The sequence below is a fragment of the Magallana gigas genome, chromosome 3 (genome assembly GCF_963853765.1).
Source record: "Magallana gigas chromosome 3, xbMagGiga1.1, whole genome shotgun sequence".
NCBI lineage: Eukaryota > Metazoa > Mollusca > Bivalvia > Ostreida > Ostreidae > Magallana > Magallana gigas.
Genome location: NC_088855.1, coordinates 37,443,558 through 37,471,525, shown reverse-complemented (window position 1 = coordinate 37,471,525; position 27,968 = coordinate 37,443,558). Strand labels below are relative to the sequence as shown.

General features: G+C 33.4%; 2 protein-coding genes across 3 annotated transcripts in view; one reads left to right on the top strand and one right to left on the bottom strand.

The window, feature by feature from the left end:
- The first annotated feature begins 49 nt into the window (after positions 1–49).
- Positions 50–5,093, top strand: LOC136273863 (uncharacterized). Its single transcript, XM_066079571.1, has 3 exons — positions 50–68; positions 170–483; positions 634–5,093. The coding sequence occupies exons 2-3, from the start codon at positions 282–284 to the stop codon at positions 1,272–1,274; spliced, it is 843 nt and encodes a 280-aa protein (XP_065935643.1). The 5' UTR covers positions 50–68; positions 170–281; the 3' UTR covers positions 1,275–5,093.
- Positions 5,094–5,750: 657 nt separating this feature from the next.
- LOC105330752 (multidrug and toxin extrusion protein 2) overlaps positions 5,751–27,968 on the bottom strand; it is a 29,116-nt gene continuing 6,898 nt past the window's right edge. Inside the window, exons 5-18 of one of the 2 annotated variants that reach the window (XM_020068313.3) lie at positions 24,138–24,237; positions 24,006–24,048; positions 22,612–22,656; positions 22,109–22,206; positions 20,476–20,573; positions 19,803–19,916; positions 19,457–19,524; positions 19,207–19,315; positions 18,260–18,335; positions 17,778–17,847; positions 6,907–7,039; positions 6,319–6,413; positions 6,151–6,196; positions 5,751–6,054 (exon numbers count right to left, since the gene is read on the bottom strand). In XM_020068313.3, the coding sequence (XP_019923872.3) occupies positions 5,834–6,054; positions 6,151–6,196; positions 6,319–6,413; positions 6,907–7,039; positions 17,778–17,847; positions 18,260–18,335; positions 19,207–19,315; positions 19,457–19,524; positions 19,803–19,916; positions 20,476–20,573; positions 22,109–22,206; positions 22,612–22,656; positions 24,006–24,048; positions 24,138–24,237 (1,316 nt within the window). In that variant the 3' untranslated portion in view covers positions 5,751–5,833. The remainder of the gene's footprint in view (positions 6,055–6,150; positions 6,197–6,318; positions 6,414–6,906; positions 7,040–17,777; positions 17,848–18,259; positions 18,336–19,206; positions 19,316–19,456; positions 19,525–19,802; positions 19,917–20,475; positions 20,574–22,108; positions 22,207–22,611; positions 22,657–24,005; positions 24,049–24,137; positions 24,238–27,968) is intronic. The other variant, XM_066079572.1, reaches the window with a different exon arrangement.

The following is a 27,968-nucleotide window of genomic DNA, read 5'->3' as shown; positions in this document are numbered from 1 at the left end:
GAGGATAGAGGAATGTGACCTTCACAGACTAAAAAAAAAAAAAAAAAAAAAGGACATGCATTAACCAGGTATTGATGTAGTTATGACATATATTTTGATATTTTAATTACATATATTTAAATTTTGGTATTCTTTTCCCTGTAAGGTAATTAAGGTATATTTTCTATAGATATAATCTGGATGAGTTAAGGGCAGAGTTTGAAGGACTCACGGGAGAAAGCTCGAGGGATATTTTGCTTTTAACTGGGAGAGAAGAGGATTTTGATAGTCTGGTTATATTGATGCATTTCGCCATAGAGCAGGCAAACATGGTGGGGGCACCAAAAGGTCAAGTTCTAGTGCAAACTTCCAGTGCTGAAGTAAACCAGGGGGCGGCTTCATCTGTTCAAAACAGTGGAGCTGTGGCTTCATCCTGTTCAGCTGCCACTGCTTCTACTACATGTAGCTCATCTGTGTCAACAGCTAGTGTCTCTCAGGCTTCAGGTACTATTTTAGTATAATTTATTTGGATTTATATAAGGAGAGATGTGTATATTTTGCATTGGGGTATTTAAAAAAAGAAAAAAAAAAAAGAAAAAAAAAAAAAAAAAAGAAAAATAATAGCAATAATAAATAATTGTTTGTTATATTTAGGTGACAAGAATATGGAAACAAGATTAAGAGACATTGAGAGGAAGATGGAATCTATGAAAGAGAAATCGGGGGAGGATCAGGTAGAGGAGTGTTTAAGACAAGTTAGGATATTGGCTGGTCGTCCTAACCTTACACAGGCGCATGTCCTCCTGGCTGCTTTAGAAACACTTGTTGATGTCGCATTTAGAAATTCTCACAAAGATGCTGATTTCTATTCAAAATCTTTCACACATTGTAAAAAATATGAAAATTCTAAAGATTTATGTGGGCTTACTATGAAACTATTTGGTTCAGCTGAGGATAGAAAAATTGCAAATGTGGTAGCTGATTGGCTTAAGGGGAAAAAGTATGAAGGGTCTGGGGTAGTTAAGGATAAAGAGAACGTGGGTCAAAATAGTAACAAAAGTTTGGGAGATTTGACGGGAATGCAAGCTAATCCTTATCCTTATGTACCATTGTTGGGACAACCACAATTCCCTTTTTCCCCTTATCCTGTGCCATATTCTGGATACCCTGCACAGAGTTTTGGGTTCCCTCGTCCTTCAGTTAGAGGTATGGGTATTCGCCCTCGTAGGGGAAGATGTTTGTTTTGTAAAGACTTGGGACATTTTGTAGCTGATTGTCCAAAAATGAAAAAATAAGAATAATGTTTGGGTACATGGCCTTCAACTCGGGGGTTTCTAATGCCCTTTGTGATTTTTCACATGAGTTGAGGGTTGAGTATCCTCCTCTGTATTAACTTATTTTGCATCCTTTCTAGTTCTTTTATTCATTTTGATTTCAGAATGAGGTGTTGGTTAAGAAGAGAAAATTTTGTCCTGTTATACCTGATTGGGAATTTAACTCTGGTTTTGATCCAGAATGTATTGTTCAGAGAGTAAAGGATGAAAAATGGGTTAATTACAGGGGTGAGAATGCTCAGCCCTCACCTTGTGTGACTGCTGAAGATGTTGCTAAGAAAAATGTTAAATTTGATTTGGAAAATCTAAGATTCAGGGATCCTAATAATTTTATACCTGGGAATTTGCATTCATGTTTACATGAGTGGGAAAAAATAGATGCCCCAGATAATGTTCTTGAATGGCTAAAGGAGGGGGTTGATGTTAAAAAGTTTTTTAAACCTTTTAAAGGAAACTTTAAGGGTAAGAGTTACAGTTCGGATGTCCCACCCTCAGTTTATTTTCCAAATTCTACCTCTTGTGCACAATTTAAAGATTATATTGTTAAGACATTGTATGAAAGGTTGGAAAATGGTTCTCTTACACTGATTGGGAAGGTAGGTTTTTGCGAGCCACCTCACTTGGTTTTGCCTCTTACAGTGGAACCTACAAAACCACGTTTGTGCCATGATGAAAGGTTTTTGAATCTTTGGGTGAAGGATTGCCCTTTTTCTTTAGATACTTTAAAAGATGTTCCACGCTTAGTTCAGAGAGGCATGTTTATGTCTAGTATGGATGACAAGTCGGGATATGATCATATTTATTTGAGTGAGCAGTCTAAAAAATATTTTGGATTGCAGTTTGGAGGATGGTTTATGATATTTAATACTCTTCCTTTTGGATTTAAAGCAAGTGCGTTTATTTATCAAAGTGTAGGTATGGTGGCTACTAGTTGGTGTAGGTCTTTAGGTGTACCATGTTTGCAATACATTGATGATAGATGGATTGGGGGATTTTTGCAGTCTCTTTTCCATGACCTTGAAGTTTCTCCAAATGACAGTCACCTGGATGACAGTCAGGTAGCAGAAAAGGCATTATATATTGTCTGTCAAGTGATGATAAGAGTTGGATATTTTCTCAATATTAAAAAGTCAGTCTTAGTTCCAGTGAAATGTATAAAGTTTTTAGGGATGTTAGTTGACTCTGAGAGATTAGCATTTATTATTCCAGATGAGAAAATTCAGAAGTTTATCGGCTTAAGAGAAAGTATCTTTAGCAGCTAAAAGAAGTGGTTTTGTGGATATGACAGATGATTTGAGACAAGAAATTTTGTATTGGAGATTTATAGATCATTGGAGTGGTTGTTTTTCTTGGAGGAATGAAAAGCATTTACAAATTACAGTAGCCTCAGATGCATCCAAGTTTAAGTGGGGGGCCCTAGTAGATGTTAAGGGTCAACAGATAGTGTGTGCAGATTACTGGAGGAATGAGGATGATAGGCCAATTCATGTTAAAGAGGCTCAAGCTTTGTTCAATGCTCTATGTTCAGTCAAAGATGTGGTAAAAAACCACAGGGTAGACGCTTATGTAGACAATTTGGCTTGTGTCTATGGTTGGGAGAGCATGAGTGGGAAAGACCCTGCTTTGAACAGAATTATGAAGAGTTTGTGGAATTTCAGTGTGGATAATAATATGGATTTGCATTTGTTGTATGTGAAATCTGAAGATAACCCAGCAGATTGTCATTCTAGAAGATTGTCAGCATTGGATTGTATGTGAACTAGGGAGAAGTTTGAGACTATTGAAAAGAGGTTTGGTCCACATTCAGTTGATCTAATGTCCCTTGATTCAAATTGTATGATTAGCCAAGTAAATGGGAAACCTTTAAGGCATTTCACACCATACCCGACCCCATTGTCTGCTGGTGTGAATGTATTTTCTCAGGATATAACATTGGAGAAGAATCCATATGTATTTCCTCCATTTAGGCTTATTCTTCCGCTTATTGTCTATCTTAAAAACCAGGGTGTTGAGGCTTGTACAATGGTTATTCCAAAATTATTGCCAATCCCAGTTTGGTGGCCTTTGGTCAGTCAGTATGCAATGGATAGGTTTGTACTTGGTAAGAAAGGGGAAAGGGGTGTGCTTTTATTCCCTTCAAAATCCGGGTTTTCTGAAGCAAAACATGGGTTATTGTATGATTTAATTGTTGTCAGGTTAGTTCTTTCAAAGTAAATAAAATTTCATTGTATTTCAGGTAGTTCTGGTCAGTGAAGTTGATTCTCAATCCTTGTGTAGTGGTGTTGTGAAGAAGAAATGTTTGATGCAATATTCTGCAGAAAGGCACATTGCTTACCTGAACAATTTACTAGATTCTAAGGCATACTGTAAGAAAAAATTAGCGTTAAAGTTGGATTTTGAAAATGTTATAGGAAAAAAAATTTTCAAAGCCACTCCAGAAGATTTAAGATTATTTCTTCTGGGAAAGGACAGAGTGGGTAAGACTCAAGTTCATGATTTATCTTGTCCTTTTCTTGGTATTGCAAGTGCTAGTTCATGTTCTTGTCCAGTGCGTCTAGCAGCTGGAACAGTCTCTTCTTACATTGCGCAATTTAAAGCAATGTTTATTGAGATAGGTAGAGTTGAACCTTGGGATAATGCAAGACATTTGGAAAGATGTAATCCAGCAGATAGTATTCTCTTAAGGAGGTATGTTGATGCAGTAAAATTAGAACAAGCAATGTCGCATGTGTCTTCGAAACAAGCCAAACCGATTTTTCTGAACAAATTGGAAAAGTTGAGTTTGTATTTTAATGATCAATTGTCAAAAAAGGATCTTACTGTTGGAAATAGATATGTTTATTTGCGAGATCAAGCTTTCTTTAAAGTTTTATTTTATTCTGGTGATCGTGCTAATGATTTGGCATTGTGTTTATCTCAGGAGGTGAAGAAGCTGTCAGATGAGAAGGGTTATTTGTTGAGCCATACTGTTGGGAAAACCCTAGGTAATGGGCATGTAAATGAATTTGTACTACCTAAGGTTCAAAATCAAGTTATTTGTCCAGTTGAAGGTTTGAAGAAATATGTAGAAGGCTCGAGGGACTTGGGTGTTGATTTGAGGGTAGGTTATTTGTTTCGGTCTTTGGACTCATCAAGGACTTTAGTGTTAGACAATCATGTTACAACTTCAGCAATGTCGGATAGGTTAAAAAAATATCTTATTACTTTGAATATTTATGAAGGGGAAACAGCACACAGTTTTAGGGCAGGTTGTGGTATTACCCTGATGGCAAATAATACAACTTCTTCAGAAGAAATTATGGAGCATGTTGGTTGGCGAAGTCGGCAATCATTCAACAGATATTCTAGGATCAATAGGATAGTTGGTACATCTGGGGTGGGTGATTTGTTAGCAAAGGTGTCAGTTTTGAAAGATAGGGACGCTAATGTTATTTTTGACAAATTTGGGGATTATTCTAGACTTCCACAAGCATTTGAGTCTAATTAGAGGGTTGGGGGAGTCATTTGAACTAGTTATGGTTATTGGGATCCCTGTGTCTTATATTGTATTATGCATTGTTTGTATGGATTAATATTTGTTATTTCAATAAATGATGTATTAATGTTTTATTGTTGTTTATTTAGTAATGGGTTAAGTATTGGGAGAGACTTAGTGGATGATGCCATGCATGCAACTGTTTGGAGTTACAAACGTAAATGAGAGGTTGGGTACTTGTAGTAAGAGTTTTCCTATTTACCCAATACTTATTACCCGAGTCACTTTGAGAGTGTCTTACTTAGGATACACTAGTATCTTAAGTGAGATCTCGCGAGAAGTGACGAGAGCAGTAGAACTTGTCACATTCGTGGTTTGGCTGGTAAAGGGAAGTGAAGTATATTGCGGAATGCACATAGCTCGTGCAGATATTGAATATGATTGAATACAGAGGGAGCAAAAATTTAAAAAAAAAAAAAAAAAAAAAAAAAAAAAAAAATCATCATATGATAATATTGACAGGTGATGCTCTTGAAGTGCTCGAGTTTTCCTATTTACCCAATACTTATTACCCGAGTCACTTTGAGAGTGTCTTACTTAGGATACACTAGTAATAAAATTAAAACTTCCCTCCGCTCACCGGTTTTCCAAATGTCGCGACATATAGACAACCGGAGAGCGGATGAAAGTTCTGTTTTAAATTAGATTGTGAAAATGACAATTTCTTTTATATTCCTATAGTAAACGTACCTTCATTTTAAAATAGCCTCTAAAAATGACTAGATTGTAAATTTTCTTCAAAGAAAATAAAGTTTTTTTCCATTGTAGTTTTTTACGCAAAATATCCTCAAATCAGCCTCTATTAAAAAAAAGTGTTAGTGGTGCAGTTGATGAATCACGTGTTATCACCATGATAGAGTGATTCATACCCCTAGGGATTTACAATAAGACCATCAACATCAGCTCTAATAACTTTAATTAAAAATAAATAAATAAACTCGTACTATCAAGAAATTGTTTCCATACTTTATTAATTTATTACACTTCAAACATTTACATACAATCGAAGAGATAAACCACCTGCAAATATCAAGCTAACAATAACTAGTGTGACCACTTTACTATAGACCCCTAGGTTGTGTGTTGCTGAGCTAATTGCTGAGTTTGAAGAGACGTTTCCGCTTTCGGCAGAGATATCAAATGATTTGTAATCTTTAATCTCCCGAGTTTGGGTACCCAATTGCATATTTTCTGCTTCGTCATTGACTGCAAAAAGGATAAATTTCATTCCCCCTTATCTAGCAACTCATGATTTATACAAAAACAAAAAGAAGTGTTTATGAAAAATTGATCAATACATACCTATGCATGTCATGTCTTCTATTTTCATACCAGCTCTTTTTCTAGCCTATAATGTTTATAACCTTGTGAAATCACACAAAGGAGAAACAATGATTTAAAACATTTCTTTATTTTTTGGCGGTTTTATGTAGCAAAGTTTTATAAATGACAAGTTGAATCTAAATTTACCTTTATAGACTCTTGTTTCCAATCAACAGAGATGACTCGGATAGTAAAAGCAACACAGAGTACTACAGCACCAGCGATTAAACCCCACCAAGCACCTGTCAATATGCACTTTTTATTAAATACGAACAAGTGTGTATAAACACTCTAAATTTCTCACGTCTTCAGCGAATTTTACCATATCATTTTACAGATGTAGGCAATATTTTTGGTTATAGATTACGAATAAAAAACAATTTCAACAGAAGCATTCAGTTTGAATAATGAACGTCACTAACAACGTCATACCTCTGACAATTTTCTTTAATCAGTTTGCTGTTGTCTAATACAGACAAAATAAATAAACCGTGCATGAGTTTTCTGTATTTTAAAATTATGTTGTTTATTCCATGTACAGCTCTCTGATGAAAATCACGTCAAATGTTCTAGCATTAGTTTGTGTGTTATTTTAACAATATTTTCGAAAAAAAATTTAGTACATTAAAATAATTCTCTTCATGAACTATTTTATCTATTCAACATTGGTTTATGAGTATTTGTAAGCAACGCCACAAAATAAGGGTTAAGACACTAGAGAACTGCACCAATTACCTGCTACACGTAAAGGAGATGCTAACATCAAGGATAAGGCAACTGGCAACCCTATGAGAAAATTGCCTATAAAATTCACGACAGCCCCAAAAGTCTGGAAACCAATTCCACGCAGTATTCCTGTGCACATTATCTTTAATAATTAAGAAATGGACAATTTTCATAAGTTACTATGTATTAATGAGTAATGTACAGCTTAAATTAAAGTGTACAGTGTGATGCAATATATGTTTCTACAAAATGACGGCGTGTTTACATTCGCGACAGAATTAGGTCAAACTTCAAACTCTTGTTTCCATCTTTAAATAATATTCTTAATAACTAAAACTTACCCAATACTTTGTAAAATGACCTTTCAGCCGAATTACACTTTGTTATCGTCGAGGAATGTGTTATAGAGGCTCTGTACGTTCTGAGGCGTGATATATGTCCATACCCGCTGTATCTCTCGGAACAGGTCGTCCTTGTTTTCAATACGACCAACAAGTGCTTGCAGCTTTCTTTTCAGAAAAAACCATAATTTTTCAAATATGTTTAAGTCGGGACTTAGTTGAACGGGCAGGGTGTGCCGGTGTAATGAAGTATAATGACCCCCGTAGAATAATGACCGGGGGTCATTTTTCGACGTAGAATAATGACCCCCCTAGCTGAAGAATAATTGGATTTTTCTGAAGAAAAAAGACCCAGGGGTAATTTTACTTCATGTTATACATGAAGAAAAATGACCCCCATAAAAAAATGACCCCCCCCCGTAAACATGAATAGAAATTGGTTACCCCGTATCCAAGATATGACTTTGAAGTTACTTTATTTTTCACTCTGTTCAACTGATTTTGAAGTTATAAACATCGATCTTGTAAATAAATCGCTGTATATAGTTTCTCCTATCCGTAGCAAGCACACGCAAAACACTCTTACATTGCTACAAATTGATTGTTAACAGTTACGTTACTTCTCTCGTCGACAAACGCCGGGAAATGATGCATATAAAAAATAATTCATACACAATGTGGATATTGTGTGATAATTAACGAACAATAATCATGAAAGAATAATTATTGTAATAATATAAGCAATATTCATTGGTGAATGAATTGTCAATCGAAGAATGATACAGGTATATATATCTTTATGGAAAAAGACTAAGGGGGCAGGTAACGTAGAAATATGAATACTTCTTATTTACATTTCTTGGGGAAAGTGATTTTTTAAAAAGAAAGCATTCTGCGTTAGTTTTGTTTTCTTCTACGTAATACATGAACATCATTTGTTGTAATGTTGTATTTGTGTTCATGGATAGACTTTATTCTTTTAGAGCAAATTTGTGAAGAGTACCTGACTATAGTAAATCTTAATAGATAATAAACACTGATCGATTATAATAAGAAAAGATTGTTTCTAAAAGCGTTGATAATAGGTTAGGACCCATGTTAGGGGTTTATATCCTGCTTGATTTTGATCACCCGATCTTTATTGTATCAAATGTTACCAATGCTCATACAAACTATTGATGCATAAATCATCGTGATATTAACTAAACTTACTAAAGTATGCTGAGGATAAAGTAAAATATATTTTCTATACGAGTACTCTCGGTACTTTGACGGTTTTCCTTATTGGCCGTTAACCTCTACTGGCGTAATGGCTCTAACTTCAGCTTGGTTATAATGCCTAACAGTGGAGTAAACTTTTCATAATTTTGGTTTCATCATTAATTCTGAGTGATGCACTTGTATATCCAGCAGTTTGTATTGCGGAAATCATCAATGCAAGTATAATTCATGAACAATATGAAGAATATAGAAGTTGCGACAGCGAAGCGCGAAGACGAAAGTGCTAAGTTGCGAAGGCGAAGAAGTGATACTACTACCGATTCTTCGCCTTTGCAACTTCGCACTCTCGCCTTCGAATCTTCGCGCTTTCGCCTTTTAGCTCACTGAGATGAAGTCAATGGGAGCATATGCTATACCCCCGGCGTCGGCGTCCGGAGCTGGTTAAAGTTTTAGTTGTAGCTCCTGTATCTAAGCTATTACTTGTCCTCTCTTCACCAAAGTTACATGGAGGATGCATCTGGACCTACTGATTCTGGTTTCTAACTTTCAGATGCTGGAGGAGGTTAAGGTTTTTGGAGCAGGTTAAAGTTTTTGTTGCAGGTGCCTTAAATAGCAATATCTAAGTTACTGCAGGTCCGTACTTCACCAAACTTGCAAAGATGGCGTGTCTTATGATAATGATACACCAGACAGGCTTGAGTGCTGAATCTGAGCTATAGGTTTCGGATGCAGGAGGAGGTAAAGGTTTTTGTTGCAGGTGCCCTCTAATGATAATATCTTAGTTACTACTGGTCTTAACTTCATTAAACTTGTATGGATGGTGCGTCTCGTTATAGTGATGCACCTGACAGGCTTAAATGCTGAATCTGAGTCACAGGTTTCGGATGCTGGAGGAGGTTAAGATTTTAAGAGCTGGTAAAAGTTTTTGACACAGGTGCCCTCTGATGACGATATCTTAGTTATTACTGGTCCTAACTTCACCAATCTTGCATTGATATAGTCTTATGATACTGATGCACCCGACAGGCTTAAATGCTGAATCAGAGCCATAGGTTTATGATTCTTGATGAGGTTTAGTTTTTTTGGAAAAGGTCACATGTTTTATAGCTAGATAGATAGCTTGCATAGTTGATTTAACCAAATTATAAATGAAACGCAGAGGTTGCTTCAGATGCAGAGCCTGATCTCCATTATCTAGGATGCTAAAGAAATCTCCTACCTCACTCAAACCTGCTTGATAGATAGATGTAGTTGTTGTAAAATGATGTAACATGGTCCCTATGATATTGTAATATTATAAACTATCGTATCATACGATATTGTATAATATGGTATTGGTGTATATGATATATTATCATATCACATGAAATTGTTTTTTTATAAGATTTTAATATATATTATTGTATTATATGATACAATGTGTATAGTATGACTGTATTATATAATATTTTACTTTATCCCATGATATTGTTTAATTTGATATGATACAATGTTTATCAAATTATATTGTATCTAACAATACAATATCATATTATGTATCAAATATGATACAGTATCATACAATACAATATCAAACTATAATGTTTACATTCACTTTCTTTCCCTCTATTAAATTGCATTGGTTATTTTTAGTGATATTTACACACAACACAGAGGACTTAATCACCAAATCTGGGGCGTATGAATACATTCAGTATTTCTTCAGTATTTCTCGAAGAACAAGAACTGACTCTTCTCGCGACTTCAAACCGGATAACGACCTGATATTATACTTACGCTGATAAATATTTCATTGATGTAAATATATTTTGACAGTTAAATGAATTCAATTCATTGATTTCTTAGTATACCAAGAGTAAATTCATTAAATTACAGAAAGAAAAATAAAATTGTGTTATTAGAATTTAAAACGCTGCGTACTATTTTTGTCAGCATATTGTGTCTGTTCTAGTGACCATTCTGTTAATTTCGCATTACTTGTTGAATAAGGCAGAGCCTTTTAAAAAAAATCATATTTGCGGGAAGGAAATACATGTTTAAAAAACGTAAATATAAGCATTGAATCATTATTTTTTGAAAGATGTGGTCTCATAACTGCAACAATGAGTGCAAACAAATTTTCATAACGCGCTAGCTTGCGTTATACAATTTGTATGCACACAGCGTTGCAGTTATGAGACCACATCTTTCAAACAATAATGATTCAATGCTTAATTATACAATATAATATCATATGTTTCAATGTTATGATGTATTATTGCAGTTTGATATTGTTTCATATAATACTATATTGTATTATGTTTTATGATATTGTATTGTTTGATCAAATACTATTACTTATTAGGTTAGTTACTGACTCACTACGGAAATATATTGGGTTGATCAATCTCACAGATGGCGAGGCGAAGCCGAGCCATCTATGAGATTGATCAACCCAATATATTTCCGTAGTGAGTCAGTAACTAACCTAATAAGTGTTTTGTTTTCCCCGAGGACTATCAAGCGACAGATTTGTTCACAAATATCAATGATCTACACAAAGCCAGGTTTAAGATGCCTAACATTTCGTCCAATTTAACTCATTTAAACTCTTCAAAATTTTCAATCTCACCTTTCAAATACTCTTTAAAAACCTTTGCTTCACCCATGTTTACTTGCAATGTTTTGTTGCTAGTCAATTTTGAATGTTTTCTCCCTATCTCTGCAGAGATTTAAGCAAATTTTGACGCTGCCAATTTTGTTCTGCTCCAGACAAAACAATGTGACGTCAATATTCTAAGGGCAACTACTCTAATTTTAAAGAATTTCAAAGGGCAACTACTCCAAATACTTTAAGAACTTACGGCATTCGGTTTATGTATTAAATACTATGAAATGTCGAAATGAGTAAGCGAAGCGTCGGCCAGTGACGGCCATATTGCCTAGTATTATTTCTCACCGAACAAATATAGAGATATATGAGGCAATCACGTGCTATGTCTAAACCAATGAAAGTGTGACATTTCAGTCCGAGGGAAAACAAAATAATATATAACACAATACAATGTCATATCATACGTTACAATATCATATCTCACAATATTTTACGGTAGTTTATGGTATTATATGATATATATTGTAATTATGATAGGATGCAATTTTAATTTTATATTATTGTATTGATTAACATATGAACATATGATTAACACACAATTTTTTAACATATGATCATGATATACGATATTGTTTCAAAACAGAATCCATGAATATCCAAGATCATGAAGGATGGTTTTCATATAATATGATAAAGGTGGTCTCATAAAGGCGATGCCTCATAAAGGTGATGCCTCGTCTCGGTGAGCTTTGTAATCTGTGATTACCTATGTTTTATAATTGCGGAGCTCTCCATCGTTTAAAGGGTTCCGAGGCATATTTTGGAAAGTTAATCTTTATAAATTAATAAAATAAAATTATCCAGGGGGATGGGGTCCGGACTCCCTCTCCCCTTTTACTGCGTGAAATTATAAATATTGAATTTTCCGGGGGGGGGGGGGGTGGACCCCCCATTCCCCTCTAGATCCATGCATGAGCAAGGAGTGTCGCATAATGAAATTACATTGTTATTGTGTTTGGTCCACGGTAAAGAGACGGCTGGTAAGTGACAGGAGTATGGAAGTGCATATGTACACATTATGGCGGACATTAAATTTTGTGTGGAGTAGATAATGATTAGGCATAGCCAGCACTGGTAAACATATGTTACATGTACACATTAAAATATTTATAAACATTCATAGTAAGCGCGATGGCCTAGCGCATGCGTACCAATAATAGCATGGATTAATCGGAAATTTAAACCTTGGAGAGTACGGTGCCTGTATTAAATTCTATGTAATCGACCGAGACTTGCTGAATGCAATCAAAAAAGGCGAAGGCGAAAGTGCGAAGATGCGAAGGCCAGAGTGCAAAGTTGGGAAGGAAGGAGTGATAGAAGTATCGCTCCTTCGCCTTCGCACTTTAGGCATCACATCTTCGCACTTCGTCGTCGCATCTTCGCACTTTTGCTCTTTCGCCTTCGCACTATCGCCTTTGCAACTTCGCATCTTTGCCCTAAGGTCGAAGTGACCCTATCGGAACACCATAGATATATGTAAATGTAATTGTTAAGATGACAACCATACCCCGATGCAGTACGTCAATATCTTGTTATAACGGAAGGATTTTTATTTTCTAAGATATACCCCTTCTTTCAATTTAAGTTTATTTGAATATGAATTATGATTTCTGTTACTTTCTGTAAACTTCAGCAGTAAAAATTACAATAGTGTAAAGACTATTTCACAAAAAATAAAAAAAAATATACTGAAAAACTTTAATCTACAAGGGGGTCATTATTCTACAGGGGTCACTTTTCTTCATGTGGAATGTGCTCACTTTTATGAAAATGACACTTATTCTTCAGGCAAAGGGGTCATTTTTCTACGTAGAATAATGACCGGGGGGTTATTTTTCTACATCAAAAAATGACCCCCGGTCATTATTCTACGGGGGTCATTATTCTTCATTACACCGGCGCATTGTCATCCTGAAAGATGTACTGTTCATTGGGAAAATGTCGGACTATAACCGGCCACAAATTGTCATTCAGTACTTGCTGGTATTTCTCTGCATTGATTTTGCGATTAACAGCTGTAATAGTACCTACTCCGTGCCACAAAATGCATCCCAAGATCATAACTTCGTATGATGGCTTCGCCTAACGTGCCTCAACCAAGTCCGGTCTCCAGCCCTCGCCCCGTTTTCTCCAAATACAGACACGAGATTTCTGTTCTACAACGATTTTGAACTCATCTGAGAAAATAACTTTTCTCCAGTAGTTCCCAACATTCAATTTTCTCTTTTCTCTGCACCAAGACAAGCGCTTTTTTTTTTAGCTCACCTGAGCTGAAAGCTCAAGTGAGCTATTCTGATCACATTTTGTCCGTCGTCCGCCTGTCCGTCCGTCTGTCCGTCTCTCTGGCCGTCTGTAAACTTTTTACATTTTGAACTTCTTCTCTAAAGCCGATGGGCCAATTTCAACCAAATTTGGCACAAAGCAACCTTATGGGAAGGCAGATATAAATTGCAGAAATGAAAGACCGATCTTTATTCAAAGCGAAGAAAACATCGAAACTGTAGAAAAAGGGGGGTGCATTTTAATAAATCTTCTTCTCAAGAACTACTGAGTCAAATTCAACGTAATTTTGCATAAATAATCTTTAAGGAAAGGAAAATATAAATTGCAAAAATTATCGACGAATTCTGTTTCAAATTTGAGTAATTTACGAAAATAAAAATAAAGAGATAATCGCGGTCAATCAGTTTATAACTTCGGGTTCGGTATTCCATATCGAAAACGAAAGTTCTTTGTACAAAGCAGCCATGTTTGAATGTTGACGCATGACAAACGGGTCAAACTGACAAAGATAAATTTGCCTGTTATGCAACAGCTTACGTACGAAGGGATACTTGAAACATGCTAATATATTTGTGCCGATTTCGTGAAGTGAATGGAGGTTAAATCTTTCAATGTGTTGACATTTTCACTCGTGACCGTGATTTTACGTTGTTTTGAATTTCGTTTATGCTTTATGGAAATATCGCCTGTATTTTGGAATTTTTACGTATCGAATCAAATATAGACTTCGGTAAATCAGACAGTTAATTGTTTACCTGCGCAAAATGATCTGTACAAAAAATATATTTTGTTTGTAAACAGAAAATGGATATTATATATACTGTAAAGGAATTCCCAAGAAATAAACAAAACCAAAAGACAGAATTTCAATTTTTGAGTACTTTCTGTGACGACCGCAAGTTACGCTGGATCATACAGAACACAGTAAACAACTCTTCATGCATTGTTTTGTCTTTCCCGAAAGTTCGGATGTTCAAGTTTTTGTTCGTCATAATATTTAGTTGAGAAAATGTTTTTGTCTCAGGACCGGAAACGAACAAACGGAAGTGATCGATTTAAGAAATCAAAAGTAGATATTTTAATACATTTACCTACTGTTCATCACGTTGAATAAAATGTTTAAAAAAACTTCTATCGCTTGAACACTTCGAGTGAGAACCGGAAGTGACGTACGACCATATGAAACCCGTTAAACACATGCCCAATCAAATGTCCATTATCCATCTATGTTTTGTGTCTTGATCTCTCATAGTTTCTGAGATCTTGTGGGTACTTTGTTTTTAAAAAAGAAGGCTATCTGAATAATTTGAGACGTTTCACCGGAAGTAGAACTTTTTTGTGTTTTTTTTACAATGTGAAGATGACCTTTTGTAATTCTATAGCTTAAATGTTACTTCCATGCTAAATAACCAAATTATTATTAAGAAAATCAAAATAAGGTGTACTTCCTGTGACGACCGGAAGTTACGCCGGATAGAACAAAATAGTGTTAACACATGTACATACATAGGTCTATCATTCCACAAAGTTTAGTTGTTCAAGTCGTTACCGTTTTTGAGATCTCGTCAAAATAAGGGTTTTTTTTGTCTCGGGACAGGGAACAGACAAACAGAAGTGCTCAATGTAAATTGTATTAAATATTTCTTGTATACTTGCCTTTTGTAAATTATTGTTCATTGAGCACACTACAAATATCAAAGGAATAAAATTAAACTGATTCACAGCTCAATTTGTTCAAACTCTTCCTTTGTGGACCGGAAGTGACGGAAGACAAAATGAAACCGGTTAAACACATCTTCTATCAAATGTCTATCATCCCTGAAAGTTTCGTGCTTATATCACTTATAGTTTCTGAGATCTAGTGGAAACAAAATGTGTTTTAAAAAACCTACCTGAGATATTTGAGATATCTCATCGGAAGTAGAATTTTGTTGTTAAGATAACATAGCATAGATAACCTATGTATATATTTATATTTATATATTTATTATATGGAAAAGGAATTTAATGCGTAAAAATAATTATTTTTGAAGTGCTTCCGGTGACGACCGGAAGTTACGACGAACAAAACAAAATAGTTTAAACACATTTACAACTATAGGTCTATCATCCCACAAAGTTTAGATGTTCAAGTGTTTGCCGATTCTGAGATCTCGAGGGAACAAGGTTTTTTGACGCGGGACAGGAAAATGACGACCGGAAATGAATTTTGAAAAAATGAAAATAACGCCTCGAGATATTTTTATTTTCAATCATCCCTAAAATTTCAAGGAAATCTATCAAGAAATCTCTGAGAAATTCTGCCGACAAAAAAGGAGAAAAAAAATAATAAGAAAAAAAGAAACAAAAAACACTGCAATCACTATAAGGTCTTCCGTTGGAAGCATCGATAAAATGTATAAAAAACAGGAAATTTAGGATAAAATTGACCTGCAAAAATATCTTGAACTTAACAGTATTTCTAATTACATCCATGTGATTATATTCACGTATAATAGATAAAACTATCTTGCACAAAATTTAAAGAACTTAAAGTTTTACAAAAAAGCATGACATCACAGAACACTCGATCTACTTTAAACTACAAACTTTGTTGTGAATAAAATGGCTCAGTGGTTAGAGCACCAGACATTAGGTAACTGTATAGAACATAGGTCTTTAGGTTGTAGGTTCGATACCACCAAAACTTAATGATTTATTATTTTTTTCTAATCATTTTTTGAAAAATTTCAAACTGAATATAGTTAGAAATTACCCTTTTGTAAACTTGTATTATAACATATCAAATATATTTAATTGAAAAAAGTGTTATATTTGAAGTTGTATTTTACGACTAAACCAAATGGGCAGTTGTACCATCTTATTCCCTCATCTTCTTTTTGATAGTCTTTCGAACACAAGTATATGAAAACGACGCCTTTTAAACAGTTTCCATAGTCCTGATACATTATTATTATGAGAATAAAAGCATTATCACTGTTCATAAAAAATTATTGCAACGGAAAATCATCTTTGTTTGTAGACATTTGTTGTTTTTTAATAAAGATGAAAATAATGGGTGGGCCTTGTTACAATAGAGCGACATGCCTGCCAAAACATTGATTTGAATTATAGCTCTTTAACATATGTGACAACATTTTTCAGTGAAGTTTATTCTTCAATCAAGTGAGTCAGGATATGAAACGTCATACGAAATGAATTCATGCCTGGTAAAAGACAATCGTTTATAATGGAGAAGGCCAATTAAATTTTTCAATGTTTTTAATTTGAGGAATTGAGCGCATTCATTCTGGTGCATTGAGGTTCAGTTTTCTTCTTTCACATATAGGATTTTTAAAAATAAAATACAATAACTAGTAAGTAGTGGAGGGAGAAAATGTACCTTTATGCTCTTAAATCTTAAATCTTTTCATAAAGTGATGGGGGGGGGGGGGGCTAAAATAAAGGGAACTGGAAGTTAACCGTAAACACCAATTGAAAATTTAGTTATTTATATTGCATATAATCTTAATTTCGGTAAAAATGGTATTCCATAAAGGAAAATATGTGAAAGATTAAGTATATGCTAAGATAAGTGTAAAATTCGGATATTCATTTTTGGTTAATCTACCGAGGGGCCACATAGCACAATATCCCTTGAACGACCATATAAAGCCAGTGTTGCTCAGGTGAGCGATGTGGCCCATTGGGCCTCTTGTTTTATTCACTTCTCTGATCACTAACTTCTTCTTTGCCTATCGTCCCACAAATTCTTTTTTGTGCAGATGCAATTGCACAGTTCGTTTAGATACAGGCCCGTCCCATGTTTTCATTAAATTGGTCCGTAATATTCTTCAAACTCTCTCTTCTGTGGGTTTTCACAAGCCTTTCAAAATTCCGATAATCTCGGGATGTCACAGTGGATTTCCTGTCTCGTCTGGGGATGTTTTCTATGGAACCCCGTCTTTCTACACGTTTCTTTAATCTTGAAATTGTAGATCTGGCTTTTTGCGAAGGTTTCTGACACGTAAGTAATAGTTTTACCATCTTGTAACATTTTTCGATACCATTTATTTTACCTCATTACTTAATTCCTTTGGTTTGCGCCCCATCTTGTTTACGTCGATTCAGATTTGTAAGAAGCAGTCGACAGTAAAATCATGTGGCATATGAAATGTCACAGGACCAAAAATTGTTATAAATAACTAACGAAATTCCGATGCTATTCATAAACCCTTTTATTCGACGTTAAATTTGTGAGGTGAAGAGCGAATGTAAACAGGCAGCTATTTTGTACGAATATATATTGCATCATACTGTATAAAGACGTTGTATTTTAAACCAGGGAAGACAATTATAAAACATTTTATGCTACTATTTGGATGAAAGTCTGATCAATTTACCTGATAAATTTCGAAAAATTTGAATATTGCCAACAGAGGTGTGAAGGAGGTCGCCATGAATACAACCGTCCTATAATGTATGAAACATGATTAAAAAAGAAAATCTATATTAAACGATGATTATACAACTATTTTATTATGCTTGGTTCGTGGCAGTTAATATGGTTCGATATTAAAAAATACGTGACTCATTCTACCCTTCATGATAAAATCTAGACAAGTAATTCTGGTAACTCTAATGAATTTTACAGAAGTTTGAATTGTTAACGGCACAGTTAACAGCACAAAGAGATAAAAGAGATAACTGGTCCAGCAATAGCACTCTGCGGTAAAATCAACAGTGAGTAATTGACAAACTAATATCAATTGTAATGGCCCTAATTTACATTTTGAAGCAGGTTTGTCAGACAAATTGATAGAATAATTACAATGAACATCACAGAAATTAGTCTATGTGTGCATTGAAATATTGAAATACTCACTCATTATTTGAGAAAAAATGAGGTATGACATCTTTAAGAGAAATTATAAGAACAGCAATAACGGCACCAAGACAAGCTGAAAAACAATATCTTTTATAAGTAAAAAATTAATCTAAAAAAAAAATTCTACTTTTTTTACATTTGAAATGTAATTAAGTATGCAATTTTTTTTACTCAAACCTTTACCTCAGAAAATTCCTTGACAGTTGTGTTTGAATATATAAAAACATTGCAAGAGAGAAAGAAGTTGTACTTTTTCTAATCATAATGACATTGAAGTCTTTTTTATACTTTGTGTTAAATATTTCCAGTTTAGAATTCATATTAATAAAAAAAAATATTAAGAATTATTAATGTCAACAAAAATGTTCAAACTTGTTCAGTTATTTAGTACAAACGGCACAGAAGAGTTGGGTAACCTTTATTATGCAACTATATTGAGAAATTCATTGCATTAGCTGAAATTAGACAGATTTTTGATTTACATTTTAAAACCATATTTTCATTATAAATGAAAATTAATATTTCATATGGTATATAACGATTCTTTAAAATTGTAACAGATGCATGTTGCTCTCCATAGTGCCTAATGGCTCTGCATTCTGCGTGCCTCCAATATTGTTTATATGCTGATATGTGTGCAATGCTAATGAGCCTAATGGCTTAAGGTTGAAATGAATAAATAAATATAACAAAATAAACAAAACAAATTCAATAGTATTTGATTAATACAGTTTATGAAATATAACTTAAATCATTAATGATTTTATTTGTCGTACAGGCCGAAGTGTTCGCTTACTTTCAGTTTGCGGTTTACCTCGTTCTCCGATTTGAAAAAATATATTTGCAAAATAAGAAACTTGTTATTTTACCAAATGCCAATAATGTATTCGACATACAAAGGCGATATCTTTCACATGTGTTTCTTTCGTAGTTTTAATACTTACATCCAAAACAGAATGCAACCCTAGTGGATAAATTAGCTCGATCTGCATTTCCAGCTCCCAAATGAATACCCACGCGCATGCTCACTGCTACAGATATGCCAAAGACGACCTGTATTTAAAAATTACAAAAGAATGATAAAAATAATTGTATTAAGAATCAGCCGATCGTCAATTTGAATACGTAAAACTAATCAAAATTAAGAATGGATATAAATCCAAGGATTATTTGGGCATGTTTTAGTGTACATACACCTGTAATTATCAATCCAACATTTAACAAGCTAACAAATGCAGCCAATTCCGTTTTACTTGTTAGTCCTACAAAGAAAAAATACATTAAACACTAATTAAAGTGAGTAAGGTACATTTGATGAATATACAAATATATTGAACATAAGTTTTGGAAAATATTAACTTATCAAAAAAGGTTTTAAATATTACAAATTTTAATTCCATTAATAGTCTAAAACGACTTAAAATCACATTTGTTCTTCCAAATCTTTGGAAGGTATTATATTTTTTGTTTTTAAATTGATTTGAAACCGAAAAGAATATAAAAAGCATATCTAAAATTATTATGGGAACCACAAACTTACCAGTGAAGAAAGTGGTCACTTCGCCGGTCCAAAATTCCAGACACATCATGAATATTCCTGGAACAGCTAGGTTTAGAAAAGTACTCCATCCGTTTAAACACAATTTGTTCCAGCCTTAAGAAAACAAATCAAAACGAAAAATTATTAATACACTTAGGTCTCAATAACAAAATTCTCCAAGAGGGGTTTAAAGCAAGAATTATATTTCTGTGCACCATAGTTAACGAGTTGCACCATGGTGAAGATAAACACCATGTTACAATTTTATTGCGTTTCAGCAACGACACGCGTAATCCAACGAGTTGAGTAATTAGTTTCGATTTCACAAAAGGACTAACACCGAGCCACTGAGTGTACAATGGGTGTTACATAAACAAGACAGAGTGTCAATGGGTCGTTTTAAGGCATTAAAGTGTGTAATCTGGTATTTGGTTGAAATAGATGATTACAAAAATACTGAATCCAACAGTAGAAGGAGGTGGTTGAATATAATGATTGTGAACAAGGCTCAGAATTCTATACCCTCTCTCATTCACTGCCCAAAATTTAAAGTAAACATTTTGGCAGTTTTGAATGTAAATACTGAGTAGCTATATAATATTTTTGATATCCTGGATTAACTATTCTTGTTTTGTCCGCTTCCGACACATAACTTTAATATTTTATACCTGACCTTTCCAAGTGTCTTTCTTGTAGTCCGTGCAAGCAATAAACAAAACATGTAGAATGGCCGAAGTCCACTGGCTTAAGACAACAGCAATAGCGGCTCCTCTAGAAGAACAGACTTATACATGTCATCAAAAGAGAATAGACAAGACATGGTCAACCGATTATTCAAAACAAATTTTAATTGAATTATATGCTAAAAAATTTTGCCGTTCATCCTGTTTTCAATGTTTTCGTTTCATTAATACGGATTTTGAAATAATTTTTGAAGATCATCGATAATAATAGTTTTTGCTATACATTTATCAAATTAATGTTAATAACATTTTCACGGAAGTAATAATCTAATGTTCTTTTTCAGGTTATGCAAACCAATGTCTTCTAGCAATAAAAATCGGAACAAGATTGAAACAAAATCTGTTTTTAATTTTTCGCCAATATATTATAATCAATTCATCCAGCAAAAAGCGCCATAGAAATATTCATACAACAAAGCGTTGTTTTCACGAACGACAAGGGCCTTTGCGTTTGAATATATGAAGAAATAAACTTCATGTATATAACTGATATCTTACTATAACTCCCATGTATTTATTATTATAGAGAATTTTGCTACTGGTACAACGTAAGATTGATTGTCCTTTGAAAAATTTCTTTTCAGTTAAGAATTACGGTGACTGGATACTGGTATTAAAGCAATGAATAATACATACTTTTATATTTTCGAGAAGAAAATATCATCTGTTTGTGATTGTTTATGACTAATAAATGCAAGATTTGAGTTTGTTTTACTCTTAGAAATACTTTTTTATTTTGTTTTTCCAAACAAAAGTCAAGCAAAACAAACTCAAGTCAACCGATTTAACAATATCCGAAGTTGACTGGTCTGTTAACTCAACCTATAAATTTTTAGATCATTGAGTATGTCACAGCTAGGCAATGTTCTTTAGTATTCTGCGGAACGCTAATAGAAGAAGTATTGTGTGAGTTGAATGGGTGGTTGCTACTTGAAATTTTAACTGCATCTCAAATAAAGGGTATACTTAAAAAGTTGCTGACTGGAATTTGGGCAACTCATGAATTATTAACTTTAATTTCAGACACATGTTGCTCTTGGCCTTTGGCCTTAAGGGAACATTTGTGTCTTAAGGTCCAACAAACCATATGTTGTTATCATACGAACTGAAAAATATGTAATTTGAATGAATGTAAATAACGTCGTTTTAAAGAATAGAAGTTTTGCCACTATCACAACACCTAAGTTTTATTAAGCTTGGACCGATAAAAGTTTGAAAGCTACCTTTTTTCTCTATGTTGAATAATATGGGTTTTTCAAAAGCCCATAAACGTCTGATGTGTATGACCTGATATCTTAAATATTATGATTTATTTAAAACACAGATTAGGTTTTTGGTGATCAAAATAAATTGTACTTAAAGTCAATGTTTTAGAACCACACTGTCAATAAAAGATTAGCAGTGACCATAAATTGCATCATATTTGTTATTTTTAATGGACATATAAATTTTGAAACTAGTTAAATCTTTAATCTATGTATAAAACATGAGTAAGTTTGTGAACGTAATTGGACAGGAAATCCGACATATCTAATTACAGGTGTAACAGGAAAAAATGCTTACCTGATTCCGAGCTCCAAAGCGTAGATAAATAGTGCATGCAGAGCTACGTTTTCTACATTTATAATTATTCCTATAATAAGACTTGGAAGGAACACTGACTGAAATATATTAAAAATAGAAAAAAAATATCCAATACCTTGAATGATAACATTTTTTCTGTGCATCTAATGAATAAGCTTCAAGCTGAAGGTCAAACTCATTTTTATATTCGAAACTAATTTTAATTACTTTGAAAATAAAAAAAAATAAAATGTGAACTGTATTTCAATAATATTCATTTCATACAGTATTTTCATACACAAACACATTAAACCCAATAATTATTCCCAACACAGAGAAGACCCGAATACATATACATTCAGTATTTCTGCATCCCTTCAAATATTTTTGGAGAGGACGCAAAGTAAATCTGTATCACTGGTAAAACGGCAATATTTTGTCATAACACTAAATCGATTAGATTATTGTGTAATAGAATTTGTCATGAATATTTTAATATCGACCTGTACTTGGATAAATTTGGATAGGAGTAGTGTCAGTCCATGTCCCTGAAAAAAAAATCGCACACAGTGTGTACCCGTAAAAAATATTGTTTTCATTAAATTATTTGTATAAGATATATGTGATACTCGTAATGTTATGCATCACCCGTTATTTATAGGAAGTAATTTGTCATTGGTTTTATCAAATTATATGATTTAAACAATATTGAATATTTCTTATAACAGTGATAGATGTAAGATGCAGATATCCAAGATTCTATTGAAAAATTTGTTTAATTATATTTTATCATATTCTTATTTTCAAATATTTTCTATACTGTAACATGTACATATCTTCGGGATTTAATTTTTTTTTATTCTCACATTATTATATACATGTATAAGAAACAATTTTGTTTTCTTCACAATGAAAAGATAACGTGCTTTAAATAATTGCTTTAAACAATTTAATACGATTATTACTCCTACACTGTATTTTTTTTCTGTAAAAACACGCAGTGAAAATGTGCTGGGGAGGTCCTAGGAACAGCCGCATTGATCTCTTAAAAATAAACATTTGAGGCAATACAAATCGTTTTGACTGGAACTAACACGTGAAATTGACATGGTTTTAAAACTTTTTACGGTTTGAAGTTGTACTTTCATGATCAGTGCGAGACAAATAGGTTTTTCTGATCTGATTTACTGATGACGTTCGTGGTATATTGGAGTATAATGTCCGTGGCATCTCTTTGATCTTGGCAATAACTGTAGTAGAATTATATCTAATGATTACTTTTATGTTTTTTAAGTTTGATTGATATCATGTAATGTTAATTTATGTCCATTTTTGTCAGATCAAGGTATTTTGCTCATGTTTAATCCATTTTTCGTTTTTTATCCGAGCGTTTACTTTTGTTCAGTATATAACTAGTTGAACTAAGCATAGCAAATACAGATTTTGAGAGCAGAAGTTTGAGAGAAGAAGAAGCAAGGGTTTTAAGGGGTAGTAGAGTTTAGCAAAAGACGGGTTCTAAAGCAAAAGTTTGAAAGCAGAAGAAGCAAGAGTTTCAAGGGGCAGTAGAGATCGACATTAGACAGTTAAGTAAATAAAGAATTTAGCTTAAGTTGGGAAGTAGATAGAGGGGTAGGTGGGTGGATTTTAGTTTGCCAGAAGAGCGGTTGATTGTAGGTTATCGGTTTTCTATGTTTTGGTGTCTGAGTACAATGTAAGCTCGCCACATTATCCTCCTATCAGAAAGTTTCTTTAAAAAGTATAGTTCGATATACATATATTCAAACAATAAAAAACGTTTCACTCCTAAGTGTCGTTAAGTGAAAATTCTTATCAATGGAATTAAGGTTAGCTACATGTAACTGAATATATTAATTATTGGTATAAAAGAGTGTCTTACTGGTAAACCTGACATCATTATAGTCACATATTCTCCTGCAACCCTGAAGGAAAAATTAAATTGATATCATACATAAAAAATCAGAAAAATAATATTGAAAAAAAAATAATTTTTCTTAAGGAATTGTCTTACCTTGAAACTTCTTCATCTTGTCCAACTAATCGACAAATTGAATCAGTATTCAAAAGTATTGCACAACATGGAAAACAGCATAGAAGCATGATCAATGTTCCTAAAACATGACAGGGGTGCCTCTTGAAGATCATATCTTTATTTTTTTTTTCTATCAAAAAACATAGCAAAATATCTTTTTTAGGGGGGGGGGGGACGGACTTGTATAGATGGATTTCTAAGCCAAAATCCATGCAAAAATAGATCGTTTTACTGCAAAATAAATGTTTAGCCAACTTAAAGAATTATAAGCACAATATGCTAGGTTTTGAATAAAAATTCGAAAAATTTAGAAATATGTACAGTAGGAAATGAACTTTGATTTTTAAAAGTGCCTTTTTTTTTTCGGAAAATCAATTTCCCCTAAAGGTAGATTCTTTTGATATATTAAATGATTCTTAAATGTCTAGGTATATGTACCAATCAGCATGAATGGCCTGTTTTACAAAAATAAAAGTGGGTTTTATGGATTCTGTGCTGTGGTCAGGTGCGGGTGTTTTAACAAGCACTATGTCTAATCAGCTTGCTCCTATTATGTGATGTTTGATTCATTGCACGGTATTTGTATAAAAGAATGTGGATGATTTGATTTTTGAGTTGACGTTTTAAATAATAGTTTTATTGATACAATTTATTGTGCAAGTTTATTTACTGGCAACAAAGAAAAAATCTAAGTTTAATTTGTATACATACAATGTATAATCTACTATAGAATGAGACTCAAGGCCAGTAATTACGGAAAGCTTGTCGTCACAAAACTTTACTTTTTAGCCTCTATATGTGTACACCCCCCCCCCCCACCTTCAACATGTTCCCTTAAAGTTTCAACTATGAAGGACATGTTCTTTCCTATTTTAAAACGCAAACATAACGTTGTTATAATCTACTTTATTCCTCGTACATATGCAATAGTGGTTTGTTTACTATGGTAAGCGCTAACTCGCGCTTGGTGCGTGCTGTTTTTAAAATAGGTTTAAAAGGTACCTGCAGTGTCGGTCAAGTTTTGATATTGTGGAGATCTAAGTTGAAAAACATCATCCTGAAAATTTTACTGCGATCGTATAGGTACTTATTGAGATATTTGTGGAGACCCCTAATTTCACACCTGAACAGTATTTGAATCAAGCCGATTTGGCGCGAGATGAAATGTGACGTAACGGGATCAACGCTGCTATATTAGAAACATGAAAACTGTTTGTTTTCATGCATTGTTTTATCGAAATATAAATACTTCATGAATTTAGTCACATATGTAATACACTTCACAGTCTATGTAAAAAAATTGACAATCAATCAAAGCACGATTGTTATAAGAAATTTTTGCTAATATTGCCATTCTTTCGGAGGATTTTTTACATGACATTATTAATGCTAGTATTATCGATAATATATAATTTGTACAAGGTAACGTACGTCTATTCCTCGCATGAGACATAAAATTACCACTTTATCACCCGATAATTCATTAATAATAATTTCAAACCAATAACAATCAAAGTAACATGCAAATTAAAACAAACACATGAAATAAAAAAATAATAACATGTTTTAAACACAGGATCAACAAGAGGCTCATGGGCCACATTGCTCACCTGAACAACAATGGCGAACTACTTTGACTTAAAATTCTCTAAATAGTTAAGAACAGTAAAATTTTATATTTAGCAAAGTTAAGTACCATAATTTTTCTGATGTTAGACTGAGTATACTTTATAAAGGGGTGGAGGTGAAAATGTATTGCGATATATAAATTATATATAACAGCGGTACAATATTTCCTGCAATTTTTGCACATACGTGAACAGTGTTAGCTTTTTAAAGATAAAAGAATTCATACATTTTCTCACAAGTATATAAGTTTAAAAATGAGAACCCATTGTGGGCCTACCTTATCGCGTGTGATCATAAATTGAACATGTTGAATATACACAATTAAAGGATGCCAATATTTTAGTCATTAATCTTTTGTCTCAGAGGTCATGCAATACATATCTAGTTTATATGATGAAAATACTGGAAAGGTAGTTACCATTAACCTGCAATATATTTTGTTCGGTGAGTTGGTATTTATGAAAAAAAGAATCAAACTTAATTTCCATTTTCTGAGCATTTATAAGATTTAGAAAAAAATGACATCTAAGTTAATATATTTTTTGTGTTTATTTAAGATGCCAAGCTCTATGAATACACCATGTCGATTGTCTGGAAGCCAGTACACAGTGTTTGAACCATCATTGGAAACCTACGGTTAATTACGCGTTGTTCCTCTCTAAATTACCAGTTAATGTAGAGGGGAACGACGCGTAATTAACCGTTGGCTTCCGACGATGTGATGAACTCTTTGGTGACCAAAGTCACCAAGGCCATAGTCAAAAACTTAATTGGTCTCCCCTTTAATAATTGTTTACCTGGTGTAAGTTCGTGTGAAGTTTTATAACCTTCCTGACTTGAATGATGAAAAAATTTGCCTGGAAATTTTGTCGCGTGATATGTTAAAAAACTATTCAATGTATTGTCAGGCATACATGTATCACTCTTTTGTACTCAGACCAATAAATTATTTTCAACTTTCCTCAAAAACAACAATTGCTTACAAACCAAGATGATTTTTTTTAAATAATGATATTAAATGCAGATATCCTTAAAATTATAATGTGTCAGAACTGTTTGAAAAACGTTGTTTTTATATACAATAATTCATAATTTTCTGTACACAAGTACTTCATTGTTTAGCAAGATTATTCTAATGATCAAAAAACATTTCAGCGCCATTCGTAGAATTATAAGCAACTTAAAAAAAACTTATCCAAATTGTTTTATTTTTTTAAAATTGTTTTTATACATAAAATAGATAAATCGTTTTGTAAGTCACAAAAATCAGTTTATGCACTTCTGTGTATTTTGGAAGCATTAGTCCTACTCTATGACCCAATACAACTACCCGTATTTATAACCTCTTTAGAGGTTATGTTTAAAAAGCAAAATGAAACGAAAACCAAAACAAGCTAATACCACCGTCACAAGTAAAACTGACAACGCGTTGAAATGTTTTATCTCAATTTACTTCACAATATCGGCACCAATATATCTTCAATGTTTCATAGATTATATTCGCACGTGAACTGTTGCACAAACATATTGAGCTTTTTACGATTGACAAAATGCATCCAAAATGGCTGCTTCAAACAAAGAACCTCGTTTTTGAGATATGGTAGACTAGTCCTCTGTCTCTTTTGCACGAGATATGGAATAACATTTAAACTGATTGACCCCCTTGTTAGTATTTTTTTAAATAAGCTCAAATTTGAAACATATTTGCCCTTTATTCTTGCAATTTATATTTTCCTTCCCATAAGGATTTTTTATGCTAAATTCTGTTAAGATTAACTCCGTAGTTCTTGAAAAGAAGATTTTTTTTTATATAAGTGCACCACTTTTTTTTAAAGTATTAAGGTTTTCTCCGCTTTGAATACAATATAAGGATGCTTTGAGCCAAATTTCGGTGAATTTGGCCAAGTGGTTTTAGAGAAGTAGTTAAAAATGTTAAAAGTTTACAGACGGAGACGACAGACAACGGGTAATCAGAAAAGCTCACTTGAGCTTTCAGCTCAGGTGAGCTATAACAAATCAGGGCGAAATTCCAATATGGTTGCATGATGGAGTCTACCTTGTATTCTTAAAAAATAGGATAATAGAATTTCATTTTACACTTATTTGCATCCTTTGTTAAAATTTATTATTCATATTAATATATTTAGATTTCATAATGAGTCGACGTCAGTAAAACATGTT

Excerpts from the sequence above, each read along its gene's own strand:
- LOC136273863 (XM_066079571.1), top strand. The coding sequence starts at position 282 with ATGCATTTCGCCATAGAGCAGGCAAACATGGTGGGGGCACCAAAAGGT. Across the intron at positions 484-633 it reads TAGTGTCTCTCAGGCTTCAG|GTGACAAGAATATGGAAACA; the intron begins GTACTATTTTAG and ends TGTTATATTTAG.